General features: G+C 48.5%; 1 protein-coding gene across 3 annotated transcripts in view; it reads left to right on the forward strand.

The window, feature by feature from the left end:
- Nucleotides 1-18,852, forward strand: part of Rasa3 (RAS p21 protein activator 3) — a 100,518-nt gene that overhangs the window by 30,870 nt on the left and 50,796 nt on the right. The window contains exon 2 of one of the 3 annotated variants that reach the window (XM_055608475.1): nt 9,083-9,200. The exons of 1 other annotated variant lie outside the window; for it this stretch is intronic. In XM_055608475.1, coding sequence (XP_055464450.1) covers nt 9,083-9,200 — 118 coding nt within the window. Of the gene's footprint in view, nt 1-9,082; nt 9,201-18,852 lie in introns of those variants that run through there. One more of the 3 variants, XM_055608477.1, reaches the window with a different exon arrangement.

Consider the following 18,852-nt stretch of genomic DNA (forward strand, 5'->3'; position numbering starts at 1 on the left):
TCTTTCTTTCTTTCTTTCTTTCTTTCTTTCTTTCTTTCTTTCTTTCTTTCTTTCTTTCTCGCTGATTTAAGAGCAGCATTCCAACACAAAGACACAGAGATGAGCTGGGAACCCATAGCTGTGAAGTAACTCAGCCTCCCAGCTCCCAAACCCGGGAGCTCTGAGTATCTGCCGCAGTGACTCCTTTCCTTCAGGGGTCAGGCTCTGAGGAGGAAGGAGGAAGTTTAGGTGACACAAGAGAATCACCTTAGAAGTGACTTGGGCTGGAGGGCAATAAGAGGATCTGCTGTTAGCTGGGCTGGACCTGAGGCTGAAGTGGTGCCAGTGTAACTCAGGGTGGGCAGGGCATCGTAGGGAGGGCGGGGTACTCACCTTGGGCTTTGGGAAGCAGAGCATCGCACACTAGTTTCTTCTTCAAAGGCAGGAAGGTTACTTCTGCCTTTAGAAGCTGCCATTCATTATAGCATTGCTTTTTGTGGCACTCCGCAGCCCTGTCCCAGGCAGGTCATGTGTGTACACAGCGGTGGGGAGCTCCCTAAGTGTAGCACGATGCCAGTGACATCCGACTTAAGTAGTATTTGGAATGTACCTGGATCTACTTCGGACCCTTCAGTAGCTACCTTAAGGAGCGGCAATCAGTATTCTCCCTGGGGCAGCAGTCCGCACCCCAGGAGCTCAGGTCAGCTTGCCCATTGCCAGCATGTAATGTAGTGCCCAGCACCTGGAGCTGGTCCACAGCCAGCATCATCAAAGACTACCGTGGCTGCACCTTTCTGACTGCTGGGAGCCAGTGACACCTGTGACTTCACTACTGGGTGCCATGGCTGGTGTGTGTGTCTGTGGGTGGGAGGGTTAGCTGGTGGGAGGCTGCCTGGTGGAGGCTGGGGTGGCTGGTGGGGGCTAGTAGGGGGCTGAGCAGAAGCATAACAAGACCTGAAACTAATGAAAGCTCATAGGCTTCTATGCCCCCTTTATTTTTATTCAGCAGATGCAGGAGTCGGGACAGAGCAGAGCAGTTCTGACAGCTTTGTAATGGGTCCAGGGTCAGGACAGGCCTCCCACATCATTCAGGTTTGGGCTTGTAGAGCTGTCTGGGCAGGTCCCCTCTGTGGCTCCTGCAATGTGGATAGGCCCCGAAGGCCAGATGGGAAGTGATAACGCAGCTCTATTGGGCTGGCATGTACAGACAGCTGGAGAGAGCCCTCTCCTGGCATCTCTACCTGGAGCTAGACTTTGGGGCAGCTGTGGACCTCAGTGACATCCACATGCATTTGGGAGGTCCGCAGGTTAGCAGCTGACAGAGTGAGGCTTCCTGGAAGAGGGCGGTGTTCTCATCCTCTGGGAAGCAGAGCTGGACGCTGGCCCCTTGGGAGTGGTCTGTCCTTCACCAAATGGCAGCTCTGACTCAGGCTCCCGTTTGGTACAGTAACTGGCTAAGGGTAGAGGTGCTCTGAAATAAACCACTCAGAGGACACAGGGACCAGCACGCCTGCTTCCTGCGGGTGCCTCTGTCGGCTTCCACGGGGTAACTCTTACCCACTAGTGTTGTGCGTCTCCTGCCTCAGTTCCCAGGCAGGTCCTAGCACACGCTGAGGAGTGTACACAGGCAGCTCAGCTCGCCTAACCTGCCACAGCCACCTCCTGCCAGTTGGAATCTAAAGACAGTGTTGTGATCTGCACACACACACACACACACACACACACACACACACACACACACGGATCCTTTAGATGTGCAGTGTAGTCCTGGAGAGCGAAGGCGGTAAACACCCAACTGCCGCTCCCTGGGTGGGTCACCTTCTGCCACTGTTGCACGCATGCCGTGTGTATCATGCCTTGCTGACTTGGGCCCAGTGGCAGCTTGAGGGTGGGTACTTTAGGCTTTTGAGTGGCAGGTTGTTTTTTGGTGGTCTAGGCTTAGAAGATGATGGGGGAACTGTGGGTGTAAATTAGATCTGGTATGTGAAGCTGTCACATCAGGACTAGCTATATATATATATATATATATATATATATATATATATGCCTTATATGTCTTATATGACATATACACATATATATACATATATCTTATATACACACATATATAATATATATTATATGTCTTCCAGAATTTAATACTTTGGTCAGCCAGGTCACTTGGAACACTGACAGATTAGGGACATGTCAGCATTCCTAGGGTGAGGCCTGATTGAAACAACTTGAAGAATTTAAGGCCAGCCAACAGACACTATGAAACTTGGGTTGAAGAAGCCATTTTGTGCGCTCAACAGTCAAGCCCCAGCTCATGGCAACCACAGGTCGGCTGTGGGAACAAGACAGGGAAGCCACTGTGAGAACCCGCCAGCTTTGGAATTTCATCTGCTTTCCAATAAAGGACGTTGTGAGTTTTAGTGCTAGATCTAATGTGTGAGTGGCCTATGCCAAGCCCATGCATTTGCCCTGGAGAGCCTGTTACCAGTACTTCCTGGCACCCCAGCTCAGCATGGTCCCTTCCATGTTGTCTTTGACATCATGCAGGTTGGGACTGCTCCTCCTCTGCCTCTGTCTGCTTCTCAGAGTGTGATTCCACAGAGACAATTCTCTCCATGTCTCGTAGGCAGAGATTTTGTTCTTGTTCTGTTTGCCCACCACCTCGTTGCCCGAAGCCTCTGAATGAGCAGATGCGTGTCTACCCCTTGCAGTGAAAACACCTGTCCCATCTCCCCTGCTCATCCTGTGGCTCAGGTTGCCTAAGCTCGGGCTCTTTGCACACGTATTCGGGAAGCAATGCTGTCTAGCTGCTCTTGGCTTTGGCGTATTAAAAACTGTAGCAACCGTTGGAGTCAGTAATGCAAAATCCCTTTTTCTTGCACCAAGAGTCACTGGTGTCCTGCTGTACTGTTTACAATGAGTAAGTAGCTCTTGACAGGAACCCGTGCCTCCAGCCTGGGCTGAACCGCAGAGCCACTCAGGAGCATTCATGCCTGGTTCCTGCAACCTTAACCCACACCGCCACCAGGACTTGGACTCCGGGTGGCTGTTCGTCTTCCGAAGGACTTCCGGAGGTTGAACTGGGAGGGAAGTTTAGAGCCACCTCCATGGTTGGCGTGAAGCGTTGACACCTGGGATGGAACCGTGGGCCCTGACGGGAAACTGTCACCATAGCGTGACCTCACCATATGTGATGTTGCAGACCAGCCTTCAGATACATAGAGCCTGTGGACCTGTGGTGTGTGTCGATATGAAAATCTGTGCACAGAGTGGTTGCTTCCTTGCCTGTTTGTGAATTTGCATGGATTCGTGTGGAACCCTGAGTTTTCGCCTCTTTCTGCCTCCCCGGTGTCTGTGGCTCACAGCATAGTGGTGCGTGGAAGGCTCGTGGGCGTATCTGTGTCTCCCTGTGGTGTCTACGGAGATGTTCTCTTCTTTTATGAGTGCCTATCTCCATTAGTTTAGTTTGTTATCCTTGGCTTGTCATATCACCACTCTCACTTATTTCATATTTAATTAAACAAGTTAGAAGCAGCCACGTGAGTCCCCATGAGTCCCCGGATGTACTCCCACAGGGCTTCTGTTTCGGCATCTCCAGGGTTTGAGAATTTCCACACTAGTTGCCACATCCTGCTCAGGAGTCAGAATGCAAAGACCAGCTGAGGCCCAGTCTTGCCACTAAGATTCAGGGTTCAGGAGAGAGACCAGTAAGTAAGGTAGATGGGCAGAGCCTCCAGGGCGTGAGCCTGAAGGGAAGAGGTTTTTTGTGGTGATGGGCGGGGCCTTCCCCTTGTTTGGTCAGTGGACCCGTAAATGGCTCCTACTCATGTTCTCAGAGCCCAGCTGAGATGGTTGGTGGACGTGTTTCTCAGGATTCTTCTAAGCATGGGTGGAGGGGTAGAACAACCCAGAGTTAATCCGCCTTGATTAGTACCCAGTCCTTCTGCTGAGAAATCTTTTTTGCAAACTTGCAGCGTACCCACGCCATTGCTGCTCTTAATGGGGTACAAAATACGGCCTTATTTCTGCATCTTCGTGAGTCTTCACGGAAGACTTGGTATTATTATGTCTGATTCATTATTTAATATCACTTGCATAAGACGTCTGGTAAATCCCTCCTGGAGAGTTGGTGCATTTCATTTTTAAATAAAATAGTAAGATTATGTGATACCACATTTCCCAGAAAGCTCAGTGGAAAGCTGTTCCCATAAGCTAGGGGTGGGTAGATGTAATTTTCATTCTTTTTGCCATTCTCAGTCTCTTTATTTCCACATGAGTCTTATTTTATGCCCATTTTTCTCACTGTAAAGTGCTTCCTGTGCTTTGTGGAAACTGGGGGGAATCTGAGCTGTGGTAGCACTGTGCAGGCTCTTCCCAGGAACCCACTCTATGTTGGAGGTCTGTGGTTCCTGAGCTCTCTAATTCAGCATGCTCTTGGACTGTGTGATGTCACTTAGAAATCCAGACTCACTAAAATAATAAGGCAGTAAAAATGCCTTCCAAGAATAGAATATTTTAATCGCAAAAGTCTTCCTTTTGGAAAAACACTTCAGTGTTGTTAGAATACATGATCTTGACAGATGTAAACTCTGAGTCCCGATTATTGATTCAGAGACGCTGGCTTCAGTGCTGCAAGGAAGCCTGGGCTCCAGGAGGCCCTTCCCACCCTCCTCAGTTCAGAGTCTCGGAGGGAGGAAGCTATCAGCCAGCTGCCAAATCCTTCCTGGTTCCCCAGGCTTAGACTCAGGTTTTGCTGGCTTATAGTTTATTTTGTTAGTTCTCAAGTGCTGCCATTGACTTCTGTTGGTGTGTTTTCAGAGTCATGGAAATCCCTTGGCAGGGAGCAAGGATTGAGAGATGTGGTTAATGGAGCTGCAATAGTGAGAGCATTGTTACTTCCCAGGCTCTAAGAATGAAACTCATGTGTTGCCACCATCACCCACCTATTAGGATAGCTGCACTCCACCGATCTCTGGCTTATGTGGGTGTCATAGACCATCTTCAGGTACAGATTGACCTCAACACAGTAACAGTGGTGGACTTCAATATCCTGCTGTTATTAATAGACCACATTCTCTCTCCCTCTCTTTCTCTCTCCCTCACATACTTTCCCTCTTTCTCTCTCTCTCTCTCAACAAAGAGACATTTGAGTTTAATAATGTTATAAAATGAAATAGGAGCCAGGTGTGGTGGTGTACATCTTTAATCCTAGCACTTTGGGGATGGAGACAAGTAAATTTCTGTGAGTTCAAGGCCATCCTGGTATACAGGATGAGTTCCAAGACAGCTAGGGCTATGTAGTAAGACCCTTTCACAGGAGGAAAAAAAGATGAAATAGACTTAATAGGCGTCTACAGAATATTCTTCTCAAACACTATATCATGTACATCCTTCTCAGCAGCCTGTGGAAATTTCCGTGAAGTCAACGACATTTTAGGGCAGAAAGCAAGGATTAACAAAGGCAAAAAACTAAAGTAATTGCTTGTGTTCTATCTGGTCACAATGAGTAAAACTAGGAATCAACAGCAGAACATGCACAAACTCAGAGAAATACACTACTGAATAGTGAATGGGTCATCAAAGAAAGCAGGGGTCGAGAGAGACTGATATTTCAACCTACTGGAAGGGAGGTGTCTGGTACAATAAAAGCGTTTCAAGAGATGCCAGGTCTTAGAAAAACAACAATCCAAGCCTACAACCAGCAGATGGAAAGAAATGATGACGATCAGAACATACATTAGTGAAACAGGAACAAAAAGAAGAACACACACAAAAAGAAGAACATAGAGAATCAACGTACCGAAGTGTTGGCTTTTAAAAAAGATGAGCAAGCGACAAACTCTTACTCAAACAAAAAGAAAGATCTGAAATTAGTAAAATCAGAGGTAAAAAGGGAACATTGCAAAAAAAAAAATCAGTGAATTTCAGAGGATTATCAGGCCATATTTTGCAAGCCCACACTCCAATAATCTGAAAAATCTAGCCAAAAGAGATGAGTTTCTAGGCACATATTACCTACCAAATTTAAACCAAGAACATATAAACAACATATGTAGATATAGAACAAGCAATAAAGTTGAATCAGTATTAAAAGGGTTTCTGGGGCTAGAGAAGGATGATTCAGCAGCCGAGAGCACTGGCTGCTCTTCTAGAGGGCCTGGGTTTGAACCCCAGCACCCGTGTGGTAGTTCATAGCCATATACAGCAACAGTCCCAGGGAATACAACACCCAGGTAAGGCCTCCAAGAGGTATGCACACATGTGGCACATAGGCAAAACACGCATATATGTAAATAAGTAACAATCCTCTAAAAGACTCCCAGCTAATAAAATCCCAGCCCAGACACGTTCACAACTCAACTATACCATTGTTAAACAAGAGCCGATATCAGTGCTTCTCACACTGCCCCATAAGAGAGACAGGAAAGGAACTCTGCCAAGCTCATTTTTATGAAGCTGGTATTACACCGAAACAAAACTGGACAAGGACATAATGACAAATAAAATGACAGGCCAATACCCTAAAGTAAATGTTAAATGCAGCGACAAAATATTTCCAAACTGCGTTTAACCACACATCCAAAGTCTCATTCACCACAGTCAAGTGAGCTGTAAGACCAGCAGGTGGCTATGCCACTGTTGGAAACAGCCTCATGCAAATTAAAGAACTGTGAGCAGCTCTAATAGATGACATGTTTTAACAGGTCATCAGAAAAAAAAAAGGAATATAAAAAAACTGCTCATTGGAGAAAAAGCTTCTATTAACCATTTCCTTCATCGTGTGTCTCATATGAACAACCCTAATGAAAAGTTTGAAAGTGAACTAGATGCCCTGTGGACTTTTTGGTTGACCAGTTTGTAAGTTGCTATCTTTCTGGTTAAATTGTTTTCTTCAAAAAGCTGAGCATATGTGCCTGCCTGCTTATCACTTGAGGAAGATAAGGATGTTAAGTACTGTCTGCCCAGCTCTGAGTATAGAGCTCTGTTATGGCACGATTGGTTGTGCCGGTTGTTAATACCAATATAAAGTGGTCTTGACAGGTGCGTATGTGCCTCCAGGGTTGCTGGCTGTTATATGGCACTACTACTGGGAAGACATGAACAAATACCTACTCACCCCATAGTCAGCTGATAACAGACCAAAGTACCAATACTACCAAAATCCAGCTTGAGTTTGCTGGGTTGTTTAAAGGAATATGAGTGAGGGTTCACATACAGAAGCAGGAACAACTCCAAGCAGCTGAATCACCAAAAGCCACCCAAGCAGGGGTGACAGCTCACAAAAGCTGTAAACCTGGAGACCTCTGCAGAGCTCGTAGCTAAACAAGTGGGAGAATCTCTTTTAAGTAGTCCTTACTGTTTGAGTCTTGTAAGTTTTAGGGACTTCCTAAGACTTGTGAGTTGTTTACTTCCTGAGTTTTAATGAATCTCTCTTTAGAACTTTCAGAGTCTTAAGGAACCTCTTTCCAGGGTGGAAGGTTTCAACTGATAAGAAATTGCTCTGTAGAACATTGGAAACTAAGTCTTTAACCTCCCTTCTTCCTTTATACTGATGTGATGGAATGATATCCTTCCTCCTTTCTTTATACCAATAGACTGCTGCACATGGGCATCTGGTACCAGGCCCCTTTAAAACCGAAATGGCTCAAGTAGTTGAGGCCTTTTAGAAGGCAAGGGAGTTCCCAAGGTATTCTTTTACCTGCCTGCACTTTTATGGGTGCTGTTGTCTAAGATAAAAGCTACTACTTGTATTGTCCACCTAGTTCACCCATAGACTGGGCCGCTTCCAGAGCTGTTCTGAGCTTCTGGCCCAGGAGCAAATAGCTGAGATTGGAAAATCTTTTATACCTACTCAGGGGTAGATAGCTGCAGTATGGCAAGACTGTTCTACAGGGCCTGCTGGCACTGGATGCCTCAGAATCTCCTGCAATCTCCCGACACATTCAGGACCTTTGTAGGGCTTCTCAGAGGAAGAAGGGCCTACAGGAGAGCAGAGGCCATTTCAGGCTTTTTCTTCTTCTGAACTTTTTTTTTTCCAACTGGCAGATCACGGCTGGAGTTTATAGTTTAATTTTGTGAATGAAAAATGTGTCCTTGTGGTTCTTACTATCTTTGCCATAATAAAAGAATTAAACATAAAAAGAAAACCACTTGACACTTGAATGGACAAAATGTTGTCTATGCAAGCATGGATTGTCTTTCAGCCTCGAGAGGAAGGAAATCCTAACATGTTTTGCATTTTAGAGACTACAGGCTAACATAGTGTGGCCCCGTGGTGTTAGGACTTTGGTGCTGACGATGGTGGCACACACTGCTCACCTTGTGCCGGGCAGTAAGAGAGGGAGGACAGAGCAGAGTCCCACAACCCTCTCAAAGGCACAATCTCAAAAGCAATCCACAGCCTCCCATCCCCAAAGGCTCCACCCCGGGGGACCAGCCCTTTATCATGTGAGTCTTCGGGAACGTCCTGCACCTAAGCCACAGCATGCTGCAGCATGGAGGCAGCGAAGTAGGGCAGCCCCAGAAGGTAGACATGGCTTCAGTGGGGCAGCCCCCCGAGCCACCGAGTCACAGAGGCAGGAAGTAGAAGGTGGGTGCTGGGAAGGGGCAGGGGCAGTGTAGGGGGGCATTGGAGGCCCTGCTGAGAGGGGTAGAGGTGACGGAAGCCCTGGCTCGATGGAGGCGTTGGTGCTCAGCGTTGTATGACCACACTTACTCTGCTCACTATGCCTAGAGCTGGCCGCAGCGCCACGCTCTGTGTGCTCTTTACCTTGATCGAAATGTTCATAAGCGGAAGGGACTAGTGTGGGCAAACGAACAGAAAGTAATCTCCTGTCCCAAGGCGGCAGGCCTCCCTCTCCTGGCTGGCTCTAGCCGTAGATGCACGTGTAACAAAAATCATTCCAGACAATGTTTTGACTTGTAAGAAAACCACACCACAGGAAGAGTGAGTGAGTGTGCAAGGCGAAGGCACGCGCCTCTCTGTGAGGTGACTCCACTGTTCGGGCGTGTGTGTGACTGGGGACTGTGTGTAGGTCGGCGATGCGTGTAACAGCGAGAATGTTGAGCAGTCTGTGCTAAGTTGGTGTGTGTCCCGTTTCCTCTGTAGGTGAAGCCAAGAACCTTCCTTCCTACCCGGGGCCAAACAAAATGCGGGACTGCTACTGCACGGTGAACCTGGACCAGGAGGAGGTTTTCCGGACCAAGATTGTCGAGAAGTCGCTCTGGTAATGTCTGCTGCTGCTGTGATGGGTGCCACTGCCCTGCCTGCCTAGCCGTGCCAGGATGCACATTTGTCACATGAGACAGCATCCGAGGGGCTCTTGTGTGGGCCACAGTGGGCACCGCTGGCCCAACCGGCTAGTGTCCTTGGTCTCCAGGGCCCTGAAGCACGGGAAACTCCGGAGCCACTTCCCCCACCCCCGGACTTGCAAAGAACTGCTTGAGAAAGTCGGAAACTGAGGCCAGAGAGATGGCTAAGCAGCCAAGGGCATTTACTGTTCTTGCAGAGGACCTGGGTTCAAGTTTCTAGCACCTGCAGGGTGCCTCACCATCTTTCCTTCAGTTCAAGGGGGTGGCACCCTTCCCTGGCCTCTGCAGGAGCAGGTCTATAGGCAGTGCACACGCATCCACGCAGGCAAAATGCTCGTGTACATAAATTACCAGGAGTCTGCATTAAGGGCTCAAGTGAGAATTTTAAGAGAGAAGATATTTTAAAACTTCCTTGTCCCACACCACATTTCTTTAAAAAACAATTTAAGGGACATATGTATGCAGAGCTGTTAACTGAGGAGAAAGACCTCGAAAGTATTTGTTGGTAATAGATACCTTTGAGTAAGGCAGGGAGAGCCACGGGAGCTGTAACTTGTGAGTTTGTGGTCCGGGATGAGAGCTTTTCACTTTCAGCGTGAATTTTTAGTGTGCCTTGCTCCCAGTCTGAGAAGACTCTGGGCTGTGGCTGGGAGCATGTGGGGACAGGAAGTGACACTGTAGAGCCCTTAGCAGTGATCTGAAAGTGAGAGTGGAAATAGCGAGGAGGCTGTGAGCACAACATTGGAGCTAGTAACGGAGCCAAGACGATCACCCAGGCAGGCGTAGCAGCCTCCCTTGCGGTTCTTCTAGATCAAAGGAGACAGCCCTGAGCCAGGGACTCCACCTTTTGGGTTTAGAATTATGGGCTGTGTGGTTTCAAATCGCTATTCTGATTCCGAGGGCATTTTTAGCAGCTGAATTATATCCTTGCCCATTGCCACTTCAAGCAGTAGCAAACAGCGTGTCCTGATGACTTAATGAGTCTAATTTTTGGAAAACCACTCCTGCTGCCCACCCCTGAGGAAGGTGGAGGGTGTACTCGATTCTGTCTGCCTTGAAGCCACCCCGCTGAGGCCCCAACAGTCATAGCTGTTTGTGTTGTCTGCACACACTTAGATTTAAAACACAAAGCAAAACTGAAGACTGAAAAATGCCGTCAGGAGTCAAGTCTGTGCTGAAGAATGTTTTACAGAAAAAGCTGTGGGGTGACTTTAGAAAAGTGGTGTGTGTTGCCCTCCCGCCGGCTGTGGGCACCCGCCGGCTGTGAACTCCCGAGCACATTCCTGTCTTATCTGGGCAGTGTACGGGTAGAGGCCCATGGACAGGAGGCCTGGCACCACAGCAGTGCTGCGAGCAAGCAGGAAGGATGTGCGCCTGGGACCCCTCTGGTGGGCAGGGAATCGGCGCTTGCCAGACACTGGCAGGTTTAGAAATAGGAGTCATGGTTTTCTAATTTGGGGCTTAGATGTGGTTTTTCAGATGCCAGAAGCAGGGATAACAGCCAAACAAAGGCAGTGGGTGGTAACACGAGCCCCCAAGAGGTTAGGCAGCCATTTACAGTGAGCCCCAGATCTGCTGCACCCCTGAACTGCTGGCATGAGAAGCCTTCTGAGGCACACTGATGATCCCTGGCAGGTGCTCTCTCCTCCCAGATAACCTTAGTAAGCTGACTTCCGGGCTGTAAACAAAAATTACACGCGCACCCTGGTGGAAGGGGTACGCTTGTCATAGAATAGGAATGGAGGTCAGAGGACAAATTCTGGGATGTTGGTTCTGTTCTTCCACTATGTGGGTCCTGGCTTTTGAACTCAGGTCCTGAGGCTTGTGGAAAGAGCTTGTACTTGTATTTCAGGTCCTGCCTTCTGCTTTATTAGTTTATTCCCTACCCCAGATGTCAGCAGCAATGGGGAAAGGGCTGGAAACCGCCCCATTACTTCCTGCAGCTGCCTAAGAAGACCGTTTCAGGGGCTTTTACTCAGGTGAAGCCAGAATCGTCCGGTGAATCAGTATGAAGCAGGGTTTGAACTGATTAGAAAGACAGAGCTCTTACCACCGGGATCAGCACGGACGTACATGAGAGGTGCCTAGGGGAAGGAGAGCGTGCCCCTGCATGTGCGCAGGCTTCTCAGGCTAGCCTTGCTGAAGCGTCTTTACAGTGTGTGCTCTTGGTGGTTTCCACGGTTGCATCTCAAAGGTTGTGTCCTGAACACGGTGTGTCAGGAACGTAGACAAACGCATCTGTGTCTTTCTACAATGTCAGAATACTTTCTACAAATAATAATAAATTCAGACAGAGGTTTTGATGACAACAATTTACTAGATATTCCCATTTAGCCCACTTAGTGAACACCAGATTCTTTCATTCTAATCTTAATTACTAATATTAACTCTCAAATTATTCACTACATATCACACAGCATATAGAAGTACATATATTTTATGTGTATGCCTGCATGTATGTATCTATGCTGCAGCAGAGTTCATGGGGTTTCAGAAGTCTTGAGAACAGGGCAACTGATAAAAGTGCAAATAAGTCTATTGGTACAGTAGGAAGCCAAGGGGAAGCTCAGGGGCTATTGCAGAGTCAGGCTGCACGATCAGAATTGAGCTGCAGGAGTGAGGTGAGGTGAAGGGAGTGACCTCATCTAGATGAATGAGCATGTGGATGGATGGATGGACCTGTGCCAGTCCAGACAGGTGAACAGGGACAGACAGACAGCAGTTCTCGTAGGCCATGTCAACACTGTGGCAAATTAAGCCAAGACAAAGTTCCTGGGAAGGTTAGGAATTCTGTCTCTCCATCTGTGATGTGCGCCAGGCGTCAGATGATTGGTGGTGGGGTCATCACCGCCCTGCTCAGTGTTCACTCCTTTGTGGGGTGCAGGGAGGGAGTTATGTGCTACCTCGGTCTGATTTACTCAGGAAGTTCTTGCATTCTGTTTTCCCAATGTGATATTTTTTGCATGCCTGTGTGCCCCTGAAGTGCCCAGTTCACTGATAAACTTATAGGGTGTTGCCCTTTCTACTCAGGGTTTGTTGCTTTTTAAATATCCTTATTTGAAATATCTATCCATAAAAGAAATATTGTCCCTCTGTTTGCAGCCCTCACAGAAGTTTTCATTATCCTGGAACTTTTGATTCTCATGTAGTGAGAGACTTCAGCCAGTCTCTGGGGCAAAGGACTCTTTTTCCCCTTCCTGTGTCCTCATCTTCCCATCCTGCCACAGGCTGTTCTCGGAATGTGCCAGGTGAGGCGTGGGCACCGTCTCTTCAGTTCATACTGATAAGCACAGAAGTGACCACAGGTGAAACTGCAGCAAGAGCTTCAAGCGTGGGTCTGTGTGGCCACTTCGTGTGTACCCGGGAAGCCTTCTTTACATTACTAGGCCTCCAGACTGGCACCCTAATCCCCGCACTGGGCTGTGCGTGCCAGTGCCTTGTGGAAGAAGTGAACTATGGTAAATGCCATTCAGCCTGATGCTGAGTCCACAGCTGTGCTCTGAAAGCCTCAGTTCATGAGTTCTAGGTCAGTCCTGGGTCAGCATCCACTCAGGCAATCATGTGCCCATCAAAGCAAATCCAGTCTTCTCTTTCAGTCCAAGTCTCAACGAATTTTCCCATATAAAGTTCCAAAGAATGTGAACTGAGAGGGGTGTGTGTACGAAGAAAGCATGTTTGTGTATGTGTGAATGGATGGCAGGAGTGATGAGCTATTGGGGGCAACAGATGGCGTCACACAGCAGTAGGACAGAAGGCTATGAAGAACATTGCTTTTAAAGTAGCATATGCAGGCATGAACAGTACAGCAACGTACATGGAAAATTTGGTGAATGAATTACATTGCCCATAGGCGTAGCTGAGCAGGAAACTGAGGCAAGTTTGAAATAGAACAAAATGGGAGGTACAAAAAGTTTAGAGAAGTGGAGGACAGTGTGGTGACAATGGCACAGCTTACCAGGGCACAAAGTAGCCAGACCTGAAAGGCCCAGGTCCCACTCAGGCTGTGGTTTGGTCTTGGAGGAGAGGGCAGGACCCAGCAGCAGCTGTTGAGATGAGCGATGGGAGGGCAGACCCATTGGTGACTGTGGTAGTGATGAATAGTGGGACAGAGCAAGTGGGGTCCGCCGGTCTGTGCCAGCCTGCAGCTAGATACCACCATTCTCCCAGTATGCCGCTCCGCAGAGGGCAGCTAGGCCCGTCAGATTCCTGCTGTCAGCCTTCAGAAACAGCCTGCACGGCTCCCCAGTGCCCTCCAGCACCACCCTTTAGATTAGATACTGATTTAGCAGCATTGCTGCAGCAGCTGAAGACTCACGTAACTACAAGGCTGAGCTGGAAAGTGGGAAGGGCGTTCTCTGGCTGTATATACACGGCCTGGCAGAGCTGTGAGAGCGGCAGGAGCTACGTGTGTTCCCCTGGGAGAGGTGCTCACAAAATACACTCACCTTGAGTCCTGCTGTGCGCCTGGACTCAGTGCAGAGCCACACAGAGAATGTGGGAAGGGTGAACAGAGCTGAGTTTCCATTGCCCCCTTTGCACTCATATGGACACTTTTTCGGGGTTCACGCTGTGTGTCTCTCCCGTGTGTGGATAGTGCCTGGGGGGCCTCAGTGTTCATGATTACACTGCTGCGTCTCTGAGAGAGTGCACTCCTGTCCATCCCTTTTCTCTCCTCTCAACTCCTGGAGAGACACTGAGGAGAGCAAGCCCAGCAGCCCCAGCCCTTCCCAGTGAAGGTGATATTGTTGAAGGTTATGTCCCCTCCAGGAAGAGATACTCCTGATGCTGAGAACAAACTTAGGTACGGTTTTATTTCTATTAAGAGACACCAATACCAAGGCAACTCTTATAAAAGAAAACATTTAATTGGGGCCTTGGTTACAGTTTCAGAGGGTTTGTCATTATCATCATGGTGAGAAGCAGACGGGCAGGGCTGGAGAATTACCTGAGAACTTTACATCCTGGTCCACAGGAAGTAGGGAGAGGGAGAGAGAGAGAAAGGTGACAGAGAGAAAGACAGACAGACACTGGGCCTGCTGTGGGCTTTTGAAACCTCCAAAGCCCAGTGACACACCGCCTCTAATGAGGCCACACCCCCTAATCCTTCTCAAATAGTCCCACTTCCCTGGTAACTAAGCACCAAAATATTTGATTTGAGCCTGTGGGAACCGTCCTTATTCAGACCACCATACAACCCTTTGTTTCCTCAACCTCATAGAGCTGTAGCTTTTATCTTTTCTGTGAGAGTAGCCCACTACTCACGTTCTCATTCACTTAAGTGCTCTAGGACCCTACTCTGGATGGCTGAGAAAGCAACTCAGGGCTGCCATTGTCAAAATCCCCAGGACCCTCTATACCAGAAAGAAACAATTAGAAAGAAGGGAGTGTATGCATAGGGAGTTACTGTCAGACCAGTAACAGGGTGTGTTGCTGTCATACAAAATGACCATTTCAAAAGGATCACCACCCTCATAGCTGCAAGAGATTCCATCAGCTGTGCTACCTTCAGTTCCTGGTATTAGTCTACACCCAGAAGCACTGGCTGGGAGTAGGTGTTCCTTCAGGGCAGTTACAGTGTTGATGGCTCTGGCCAGTGGTGGTGAGGTGTCCAGAGTAGGATTCTAGGCAGTTAGGAAAGGCTACTGACTAGCAGGAATCTGTAGCAGACTCCATGAGCCTTGGCAGCGATGATGGCAAATGCTCATGGTGACTCTCCCAGTCGATGGCTCTAGTGCAAGAGGCTGGTGCAACAAGAGAGTGAGAATCAGGGGTGTACCTAACAGAGAAAGGCCTGTGCCTGCCGTGTCTTCTCCCTTCCATGTTTTTGATTTTGGAGAAGGGTTGTGCACATGAAAACATCTAAGATGATCCTGTCTTAAGGAAGTGTCTATTTTCTTAATCTAGGAATGGTTTGGGTCTATGGTATCCTGAAGGGAGTTACTCTCAATAAAGTCCAAATACTGTGGGAGTCATGAAGGCACTGGTGCCTTTCCACAGTTTTACCATTTGGCGGTGCCGTCTCTCCAAGGGTCTGGTTAACTTGGAGGTTCCTGGATCTTTTGGACAGAGCCTAAGAATTCCCTGGGTTTATAGTGACCCCAGTCCAGGTTGGGCCCTCAGCAGCTCAGAAAGCCACCAGGTCCCCTATTCCTTGTTTTAGCCCTCATTCAGCTACAATACCCTCAGCTAATTTGTCCAAAAAAAAAAAAACAAAAAAACAAAAAAACAAAAAACCCTCTAGATGTTCTTTTCCAGCTGGCAGCACACCTGTGTCAGAATGAGGGCTTCCTTCTACCTATGGATAGCAGCCGCTGGGCCATCAGTCTGTTTCTATGTCCCAAGCTCTCTAAGCAGTTAACTACATTCTTCTTTCTGGTCATCCAGGCCAAGTTGGGGCTTCTCAGCCTATGTCACTCATGGGAACCTCAGGGAGAGACTCTGGGTCCCTTTCCTATGAGGTGCAGGGAGCTAGGCCCAACACTGACCCTCTTCCTCTGTCCTGGGTGCCTCTGTTCTTTTTGAGAACTGTGGGGTACCTCTCCAAGGACTGCAGTTCCCCCCCTGTGCCCTGTCTGCTCCCTATGACACGGTTTTAGAACCTTCCAGTCCTACAATTGGCCTGGTGTCTGACTTTGTGGGTTTTCCTAGGAATCTTTTCTTGATAGTATCAAAGCACTCCTATGGACCTGTGGCCTGTCCTGGTGCAAGGGAAGTCTAAGAACAAGAGGCTTGGTTTATCCCAATACCTGCCTGATGCCCAAGGCTCCAGGACCAATGACACAGGCGACAGGTGCTTCCTGTCCTAGAAGACCAGTTGAGGCAGGAGCCCAGGCCGCATTTCTCATCCTCCAGCCTCACACCATGCGTCGTGAGCCAGTTCTTCTCTCCAGGTCTGTGTTTAGTTTGAAAATTTGCAGATCTATGTGCCAGAGTGTCAAGATAAACAATCCCACCCTGTTTCTTAACTGCACTTAGGCACCCTGCAGCCAGCGCTCCGCAGGCTTCCTGCCGAAACCCCGGGGCGTCAGGCTTTGACACACAGGGCATCAGGCAGGAAGTTAGCCTGATGTAGAAGCACCGCGACCTGACTTTGGGAATCCCCCTTTCCCTGTCTCTGTGTAAATAGACTGAGAGCCCCCACTGGAGTTTTTCCATTTTTTACTGGATGACACCGTAGTCTTCTCTCCCTAGAGCCTCCCTGTTCTGTGGATTCCCTGTGGACTGTTCTGGTGGCTGTTTCCCAGGGCATCAGGCTCAGCATCAGTGGTTAAATCTGGACTACTCTGTCTCCCTGGCCATATGCGGTGCAAGCTTTCAGGAATATCCCAAATCAGAGGACTTAAAAAGCAGGTGTGGAGAAAACAGTGAGGCTTCCCTCAGGCCTGAGTCCCTCTGCTACCTAAGGGCCTTCTGGAACTGACAGCTGCCCCTACAGAACCTTCCATGCCCTGGAGCTTTACTCTACCCAGCCTGTCTCCTGGGGGCATTTGATATACTGTTGGCTTTAATGAAAGTTTAATCTAGCTTTTAATTAGTGATTAACCCAGTGCCTGTGTTATAGCTGAATGTTCAGTCATTGAGCAACAGGCTGGGTAGAGAGTCTTCATAGAGAGCTGTTTTCAGCCCATGGAGCTTCCAGCTGTCTTAGAGACTGACAGTCACATGGCTTCTGCCCTAGGCCCTCCTGGAGACTGGCCTTGTCTGTGTCTCCTCAGACACTGGGGCGCAAAGACCAGGCCCACAGAGACCCGCCCTGATTCGATTATATTCTCCACAGAGCCCTGCCACTCCCCTCAGGTCCCCATCCCACTCCTGGTGTTGGGAAATAGGCCTTGGAACTTGCTCCAGACAGGACCCGGGGGACCCGGCTCTATCGTTTTCTCATGCCCAGTGTCACTTGTCACGAGGTGCTCACAACAAGCAGCTGGGATGGGGTGGAGCAGCAGTAGATGTCGGGAAATGACTCAAGGAAGGTTTGGTGGTTTCTCTGCAGGTCCCCAGTGAGGCTGTGTGAGGTCTGTGCCCAGTCCTATGGGCAGTGGGGGAGGAGGGGAAGCCGGAGGACTATGAGAGAAGGGATTCAGAGGACTTGGGGAGGAGGGGAGGGAGAAAGCGGGAAAAGAAAAATAGGGGCGAGAAGGGGTACTCAGAGGGTTTCTGCCATCATCTCCTCCCCACTTGGAGATAATAGGCCCGTTGTCAGCTTTCCTTTTCTTGATGAAAGTTCCTTGATTCTGTGAAACTCCTTTGAGCCTCTCTTGTCTTCCCTTTTGATGAGGTAAAAGACAGCGTGTCTATCATTCTTGTGGCCTCAAGGCAGAAGCTGATGGCTAGATTAATTTCCTCTTGTCAAGGAGCAATGAAGAGAGAAGAGCCCAGCCCTTCCCTAAGGGTCTTTTCTTTATTGGGAAGGAGGTTTCTGGAGCCTTGGGCTGAGATGGGGTCTTCCTGGCTAGCAGTCCATGTCTTTCCTTCCACTGGCTGTGGCCCGGACAAAGGCAGCCTGTGTGGACACAACTGTGGCTAAGCAGTGCCTGGGAAGGGAAGCGCCCTCACTGTGTGCCCCTTTGAGGGCCACAGAAAGGAGGCTTTGTCCACAGGGAAGCACTGGGAGGGGGTGGTGAAGAATGTCCTCCCTCGTGTTCATCCTGTTTCCTTTTTCTTTTGAAATATGTTTTAAACTCTGATGCCCAGGAAGGGACCCAAGCAGACTCCCATTGATGAGAGAACCCAGAGCACAGGGTGTTGAGGTACTGGGGCTGAGTGCTTGGCTCTTTCTGCTGCTAGTCAGGTCCTCGTCCGTCTGACTCAGGAGGAAAGCTGGCATGCAGCTCAGCACCGCCTGGGTGCCTCTGCACGTGGAGGTCCTTGCTTCGAGCACTCCCCACGGGTCTGTGTGCCTGTGTGAATAGAAGCTATGGAAGGTTGGGGCAGCCAACTTTCCATAGCTTACAGGACTCAGGCTAGGCCTGAGCCCTGCTCTTCAGAGTTGAGGGTGGAGTGTCTCAGCCAGTATTAAGAAAGTTGTTCACAGATATGGGGTGTACTTCCTTTAAAGGGGTTCCTCATGCACTGTGAATTATTAGAACACAGATTCAACTGTTCCTAGTGGTGTAATATCCTGAGAGAGAAAAGATACTAATGAGAGATGGCTCATCAGTTAAGAACACTGACTGCTCTTCCAGAGGACCTGAGTTCAATTCCCAGCTCCCACATGGCAGCTCACAATTGTCTGTGACTCGAAGATCTGACACCCACAGATAAACATGCAGACAAAACACCAATCGACATAAAATAAAAATAGATAAAAAAGATACTAATGGAAAACAGGCCAAAGTCATTAAGAGAAGTGAAATTTTAAAAGCTCATAAATATATTTGAGCATCTCAAACTTACCTATGATTTAAACATTTTAAATAAAATAATTTCTTCATTCTTTTCCTTTTTTTTCTTTTTTTTTTTTTTTTTAATTTTTGCTATCAACTGAGCCAGATTTATTTTTGGTGCTTGGAGATGAACACACCCAAGGTCAGGGGCTCACTCCTGTAAGGCACTCTTAACTGTATT

The sequence above is a fragment of the Psammomys obesus genome, unplaced genomic scaffold (genome assembly GCF_907164565.1).
Source record: "Psammomys obesus unplaced genomic scaffold, mPsaObe1.curated_primary_1811, whole genome shotgun sequence".
Classification (NCBI taxonomy): Eukaryota; Metazoa; Chordata; class Mammalia; order Rodentia; family Muridae; genus Psammomys; species Psammomys obesus.